The 8,061-nt window shown below is 41.7% G+C and overlaps 1 protein-coding gene across 1 annotated transcript in view; it reads right to left on the bottom strand.

Moving 5' to 3' along the window:
- Positions 1–289: 289 nt before the first annotated feature.
- The window catches only part of vopp1 (VOPP1 WW domain binding protein), a 43,864-nt gene continuing 36,092 nt past the window's right edge, over positions 290–8,061 (bottom strand). The window contains exon 5 of the mRNA XM_044176506.1: positions 290–4,093. Within this exon, the coding sequence (XP_044032441.1) occupies positions 3,891–4,093 (203 nt within the window). The 3' untranslated portion in view covers positions 290–3,890. The remainder of the gene's footprint in view (positions 4,094–8,061) is intronic.

Below are 8,061 nucleotides of genomic sequence, written 5' to 3'. Positions count from 1 at the left end.
TGGGCCTATAAAAGTCTTATACAGTCATATACAAGAGGCCTTTATTCATTTAGATATGTAAATTGTTCATCATAGCCGATTATTAGTAGTATTACTGTTGTTGATTTTAATCATTTAATATTCCTGTATTAATCTTCTAATTCATGTATGGATCAGTGTTATTTGTTATGATAACTTAGGCTATTTATTGACTTGCATTATTGTTATTGTTACAGTAGGGGGAGGTTCATATTGGTAGTGCAGTGACAGCAGGCTCCAAAATCAGTGATACATCACAGTTAACGTCTCTGAACCCGCTCTTTCCCTCCATCTCTACCTCAGGAAGGATGGACATCCTGCTTAGAGCATTTAGCTATTTTACATTCAGCAGCTCGATCTCTCCCTCTCTCCCATAGTCACATTTACCACACTGACGCTGAATTATTCAACACCAAGGAACACAGGCGCATGCCTGTGCACTTCACTTGGTCCTGATCATCATACTGAAATCTACCTTCAAGCATAAGTGACAGTATGTTCACAGTAACACACACATACTACCAGGGAGTGTGTATAAAAACATGTGTTGGACATAGAAATGTTTTACTTATGAAAAGGAGCCTAAGTGCATCATCAAAGAAGTTAATGAATAGTAATTTAGTTAAATCTTTATAATTTACATAATGTCCTGATTAAGTTTAGTTCTTATAATGTATCAATAAATAAATAAATAAATAATGTTTATCCTTAAAAATACAGCCAATAGTGCCGTAAATCCCTTTTGTCCTCCCAGCTCACTGGTGTTTACTGGAAACTGTGGGTGCCACAGTGAAGTCACTGAGTTTGAGGAGTAGTTCAACATTCTGGGAAATACACGCATTCGCTTTCTTGCAGATAGATGAGAATGTCGATATAAATCTCGTGTGTGTGTGTGTTAACTGCAGAGCTGGAGTCAGGAGGTGGTTAGCCTAGCTTAGCAGAATGACTTGACGCAGAGCAAACAGCTAGCCTGGCTCAGTCCAAAACTGAGAAAATCCACCTCGAAAGCTCCCAGTGGACCTGCTGTGTCTGTCTGGTTAATCAGAACACACCTAGAAACAGTGATTTGTGGTTTCAGGTGGAGTTTCGTGCTGGAACTCTTTCTCGGCGAACAACAGCTGGGTGCAGTGATTTCCCAGAGTTTCCAGCATGTAACTCCCCCTAAAACCACAAATTGTCATTTTTATATTTGTTTGTGTACAGAGTAAACAAACAAGAAACAACATGTTAATAAGTGAGCATTAGAGGTGTTGGTAGGTGTATTTTTATTTACTTTCCCCCCATAAATAAGTTATCTCTTATGCTTAGATAAGCTAACTGCCTCCCAGTCCCAGCTCCATGTTTAATAGGAGTGCACTTCAGCATGTTTCCCACAATGTCAAACTATTCCATTGCATTTTGGATTCAAAGCACTTCCTTACACTCCTGAGAGCTTTTATGTCTCACCACATGTGCAGCTACAGACTGGACCATCCCTTCTTTCTGGCAGATTCAGCTAATAACACAGGTTTCTCCTCCTCGGTCCAGTTTGGCTCCATTCCCTCTGATTTTCACCACAGATTTCTGAAGGTTTGATTTACTTAAGCAAAACTATGTTACCATGACAACTTTACTGTATTGCTCCTGGATTGTGAGAAATAATCCAGAATTTTACCTTCAATGCACTTGAGATGTTTGTTGCAGCAACCTGAAAGAAAAATAAATATCTTCACATAAATCTGAAAGAGACAAACGTGAAGTTAAATCCACTCAGGTAATGTGAATGACCAAACAGAAGCAGTCAGTCTCGCACAACTGATTTTCCTTCACTAGACTTCCATTGAAAGTGCATGGACAGAGGATGCAAAGTAATGATTTTTTAAAGCTGCCACTCTGTGGGAAGCAGCTTGATGCGCCGCTCTTGGCGCACACGCCCAGTGATTCAGCAGGAATGTCAGATGCGGGACATGGATCGCTGCTGCAGCTCCGACACAGAACAGTTACTCTCAACTACAACACTGACGTCACAGAGAGCAGAAGAATGGCCATTTGCATCCGCTTATCTCCTTCCTCTCCCTATTATTTAAATATCAGTTCATAGATTTATTTCTGGCAATATGTCAACTATTTCCTCATTTATTGAAATTTGACCTAAATATTTCTCCGTAATGTGGGCCTACAGTGCAATGTCACAGCTCGGTACATTGGACTTTTGACTGTACTTGTACAGCGCCTTTCAAGTCTTCCGACCACTCAAAGCGCTTCACACACTACATATTGCACTCACCCCATTCACACACACCCATGCAGCAGGGCCAAGATGGAACAGTGGCTGAGGGTATGCTTGTTTTACTAACCAGCTTTCTAACAGTCAGTCAAAAGACGTGTTTGTACCACCTGTCTCATAACTCATTACATTGTCTGCAAACCACTCCTCTTTTGTGGAAGTGTTAGCTCCATCGGAGGAGGTTAAATAAAAGTGGAGAGTGCAGCACAGCTAATAAGCTACAATAGCCGTCTCCATTTTGGGAGGAAGCTATAGTAGGTCAGTACTGTCAAGATGGCTTGCTATTGGTCAGCGGCGTGGATTTACTTTGCCCCCATGAGTGAATCCGCTATTCGTGGCCATTCCAATGGAATGAACTGAATTTGCCACGAAATTTCAGTTCAGTTTTAAAAGCGGGTGCAGGCCTTAACAGTGGGGGGTCATCCCCTTGGAATAATGCCTGAGTGCTACCAAGTCAGAATAACAAGAGATTTTCCTATTCTTCCATGAATGCAGCATCTGTAGCATATAACTAGCGTTAATCAAATCAAACTTTGTCCAAGGCTACACTCTCTATGCTAGCTGTACAGGAGTAATATGTAGCTACGGATAGCCTCACTGGGTTAGCTGCCAGAAAAGTATAGCATTGATCACATCTGTGCCTGACAGTTGCAGTCAAGGAGTTGTTATCTTCCAGTATAATGTTACGGCACTACCAATTTTACACCAGATCTAAAAAGTGAAAAGTGGCACATGTCCGTGGCAGAATCGGTATTTGCTAGTGGGGTGTGGTGGAACACTAGAACTGGAGTGGCATACCGTCAGCCACTTCCATCTCAGCGTCACTCTGTCCATGTCTGATTCATCCTGTGGCGGACTAAAGCTCTTCCTGCTAACAGGAGTATGAGCCAGTGACTGCCGGAGCAGCTCATTATGTCATTACATAAGTGGACTACACGTACTGTAATAAAAAATGTATCAAGAACTCGTCATTTAGTAAAGAGCCCATCTTGCAGTAAAATGCTGGATAGAAAGTAAGTCAGTGTCATCCTTGAAATTGCTTTTAAGAATGGTTTGTACAGTTTTTATAATTATGTATTTTCCTTAGTTACATTTTTCAGCTGTTAAGTCGAAAATATTTCTGAACAATTGTTAAGACACTGTCCATTAAGACAAACAGTCTCCAGCATTTTAATACATTATGAGTTTGACTGTCATTTTCTGTTCCATTCTGCAAAGCTCTGGTTGTAGTTGCCTTGGGAGGGTGGAGGAGACGGATGACAGTGGGTGAATCCAAAACCTCAACCTGAAAGGGTCTGCCCTCGCTCGTCTTCAGTTCAGCAGGGCTGCCACGGTCACTGTACACAAAGATCCACAGAAATCAAGAGGAAATGCAGCACTGCAGACGGAGCAGTGTGTGTGAGTGAATGAGTGTGTGTCTGTGCATCTAGATTCTGGTTACTGTGCCTCTTTTCCACAGGACAAGTCTTACATCCACAAACTGTAAAGGTGCAAACAATCGGCAGGCTCTCCTCTTCCTCATCTTCATGTGAACATGCAGCCTCTAACTGCCTCCTTCCTTCCCTTTGTCCTTGTCAAGATGCATCTCTTTAGTTCCTTGGGGACGTTACTTCTTGTCACCGTTTTGAAATATTTGTTCATAGGGCGGAGGTGGGTGGTTGCAGTAGGACGGAGGTGGAGAATAGGAGCCCATCATACGGGCAGAGCCAGGCTGCCCCGGGTACGCCGGGTGTGTCATGGTGACCCCTGGGTCACCACCTGTCATCCCGTTGATCCCGAAGCCCTGCATACTTCCTGGCTGCTGGGAAACTGGAAAGAAGAAGAGGGTTCGGGGTTAGGGTTAGGATTAGGGTTAGGGGTTAGGGTTCTCATTTAGCATCAGTTCACTTGCTGATAGACTGCGTGGGTTTTTTGATACACCACTCATGGTTCATCATTTCATTCAACAGCACACAGCATGTTGCAAAAACATGGGGATCACTTCTTCTAAAGAGGTTAAAGTTCTAATCCTAGAGATTTTAGACACCTGCGGTTGCTGGGTATCTGGCTGCGCTCCAATTGGCTGTGGCGTTATGCCGCTTGTTGCGTTATGAGTGGTGGGGAAACCCACTTACAGCTGTGGTCAAAGGTTTATTTACACTTGTAAGAGACGTCATTTGTAGATGTATATTATGGCAGTATTGAGACAATTCTTTCAGAAGCTGTTCTTTTCTGTAACAGAATGACTGGACTGCACTGACACTTGCACAAGCTCATTGTGTGTTGTTGAAAATGACAAAATCTAATTCTCAAAAATATACTTACATACATGCATGTCCCTTAGCTCTTTCACCTAAATCAGCCATTGCACAGCCCATGGACATTTGGACATTTGGAATTCGCTTGAGTGAGGACAGTGACGCCTGTGTTCTAGCAGCTTCTAAAACATGGCAGAGCTGTTTTTCTTTTGTTTTTTTTGTTTTTTTTGGGGGGGGGGTATTCTAGTCTGTTAGCAGAGGGTGACCGTTTGGGTTTCACTCCAGATACTGGCAAAGACTTGCCAGTCCTTATCATTGCACAGTAATTGTTTGCACTGACAATGCTGGTAACTGAAGTCGAGATGGCCCCCCCTGACTTCCCTCAGATCTGTACTGAGCTCTTGGGCTTTCCTGTTGTAATGTTTGTGGCTCAATCTGTCATGGTTTTGGGTTTGATTTCCTGTTTTATTTTGAAATATTCTCCTTCCCTCATGTGTCTGGTAGTTTTGCTTCCTGTTGTTGATTGCTTTGATTGGTTGCACCTGTGTCTCGTTGTCTCCCCTACCTGAGTGTGTTTAGTCTGTGTGCTTCCTTTGTTCAGTGTCAGATCGTCGTTGTATATTTGTCAAGCGTCCTGGTTTGTTGCTCCTGTGTTGTTTTGACAAAAGTACATTTCCCAATCATTCTGTCACAGAAAAATAGCTATTGCAGAAGCCATTGAAATCTCCACTGACATAAATGTCCTTTACACGTGTATCTAAACTTTCGACGGCAACTGTAACTGGTACTCCAGAGCAGAATGTAGTGCACATCCTGTAGTAAGAGCTGTTTTTGTGCAATCATTGAACTAGACATATAACATGTAAAGAAGGATAAAATGATGCGCAGCCCGTTTGTATTCACCTGTCATTGCATTTAATTTCATCTTTTGACAGCTTTTAAGTGTCTGCAGGGACAGTATAGTACTTTTTGTTAAGTTGGATCTCGTCATGACCATTACAACAGTGAGTTTCCAAGTGCGTTCCTGACCTTGGACATGGCGATCGACAAAGTCTGTTTAGTTGCTGTTCTGATCATATCACATAATGGAGCGCTTTAAGGACTTCTAGCCCATGGTGGGTAACGAGTTCATTCTTGACAGTACTGAGAAAAAATGGAATTTTAAACAGAATGTGTTCACTAGTTTCGATATCAACCGATACTGGGTTTTTTAGAGATTACAATTTTTTTTCATAACTATAACATAAACCAACATTTTTGATAAGGATCCTTTAAATGTTCTTACTACAGCATTGTGAACAGGAGATGTAGTGAACAGGACATTTTACAGTGTAAACACGAACTTGCCAGTGCTCTGCTGGACATACTTACATGGAGCCACTGTTTCTAAATGACCTCAAACATATATTGTGATATTACTGCTTACTCATCAGCTGACACATAGACTGAAATGGTTGTGATTGCTGCAAAATACAGCAGGCTAGAATGCAAATTAGCGTGTTGAAGTTTACCAAAGTTGAACTTGAAATGAAAAGATTGGATTTATTTCACCCGACAAGCGAATTCAGTCATCATGGAGACGCCACTGAAATGTTGCCCTTTTAAATGCTGGTGTGACTGAGCCTTAAAGCAGACAGTCAACATGTCCAACAGTCTTTTGCATGATGTGAAATGCCCGATCACATCCAGTACGTGCATGCAAAATTTCCAGTAATTTCCTTAGTCGTGAGTACACAATTTGAATCTCACGCAGAAATGGCGGTCTTCATCGGTAACTATCAAAACTACTATACCGTATACAAGCAGAAATACTTTATTACTGTTTTACACACATGCGTTAATGTATGGAGAGAGGTCAGAGCGAGGGGGCTTCCTCATAGGTTAGGGGTTCGATGCCTTGTTCCTGGGCACCTCGGCAGTGCAGGAGGGGAACTGGCACCTCTCCAGTTACCAAGTCCCCACAAACTGAGCTACTAAAATGTTTGCCTACAATCCAAAGCCCCAAATGAACTCTTAGGAAATACGTTCTTATTCTCTGAGCAGGCTCTCCGATGATTAGAACAAGCAGCCTGTGATACTTCATTTTGGGAAGAGAAACTAGTTATGGCTTCCTCCTCTGGGTACCTCTTTATAGTATCTAGTCTGCCTGCAGAATTTCGCTTTACATGGTTATTATTGGAACGTTCCATTCAATTTTCTGCTTGGCTGACTGATAGAGTAAAATTCCATTAATTTAATATTAAGACTCAGAGTTTTATCAGCTGCCCTACTTTCCCCCAAATCTTTTATATGAAGAATCCTTTAAGTCCCCCATGTCTTATATCCTCCCCTGTGAACCGTCACAGCCTCTGTCCACATTCACGTTTACATTCACATTCTGACAACCTGCTGTCTGTGCGTGCATAAAGTGCTTTTATTGCAGAAATATCTATCTGTGTATTTGTTGGCCAATAAGAAGACATTGCAGTCAAACTAGGTTTGAAGTCACCGTTACGTAGTTTGCACTGTAAAATACCCGCTCAGTGTCTATCTTGGTCATACTTTGCTTATTGTTTATTTATTTAATTGGTCGATATATGAACAGATTTTGTTTTAAAAATCTCCCAAATATCAGTATCTGCCTCAAAAATGTATTGGCCGGGCTATACTGTAAACTGTCATCAGCAGTAATATTTCATCAGTGTCATTAAAGGTGATCCGTCGATCAGCCTGGAACAGATCATACGCATTTAGTGAGACTGACGGTCAGCCTGAAGTAATAATGTCTCACCTCATTTTTCCATTCATTCCATTTTTTTCCCTTGAAGCATATTTACAGCTAACAGGATCATTTAGATGGCTGCTCTATAAATAGATGTTAGAAAGGGGCTAGTTAAGAATAATCCATATCAAATATGTGTATCTCTGACTGCGGTGCATAAACATATACAGATGTCCTGTGGGCCACAGTGCTGGGCCCTACCAGCTTCCTTTCTATGCATAAAAGTAAATAAATCACCAAAACATGGGCAGAAAAAGCAGTTTTGTCATTCATTTCATTTTTTTATGTATGTATATGCTTGCCTGGTGATCATAATTGATGCAACTGACGGGTTAATTGGCAACACGTGCATTATCAGCACCACTAAAGGGATATAAAGAGAGAAGGTCCCGTCTCTTCTGTGGTGACTGGAGCTTTCTTCTATACAAACAAAAGTTATGTTTACACGCAGCGTTACTCACCAACACTCGTTGCGTGAAATACTTGGGGTCTAAAAAAAGTGTTGAATGTAGGAGGAGCTACTTCTCCATCGCAGAAGAAGAGAACACAATGAGATGACGTCATTAAAAGAGCGTCAGTCAAACCTCAAACGAACTAAAACCATGTGGAAAACCTGATGGGAATATTATATTCCATTTGTTTCATGTATAAATTTGAGGAAGGTTACACAGGTGTGATGCTTCCGGCTCTTCACTGACGTTTCAGTCGCGTGCTTCCAGTACGTCATCACTTGTTCACTAAGGCTGTTTCCATTGCACTTTGGTGCATTTTGTTTCCAC

The sequence above is a fragment of the Siniperca chuatsi genome, linkage group LG19, assembly GCF_020085105.1.
Source record: "Siniperca chuatsi isolate FFG_IHB_CAS linkage group LG19, ASM2008510v1, whole genome shotgun sequence".
NCBI lineage: Eukaryota > Metazoa > Chordata > Actinopteri > Centrarchiformes > Sinipercidae > Siniperca > Siniperca chuatsi.
Note: the sequence above shows the minus strand (reverse complement) of the source record. Positions and strands in the feature narration are given on the sequence as shown.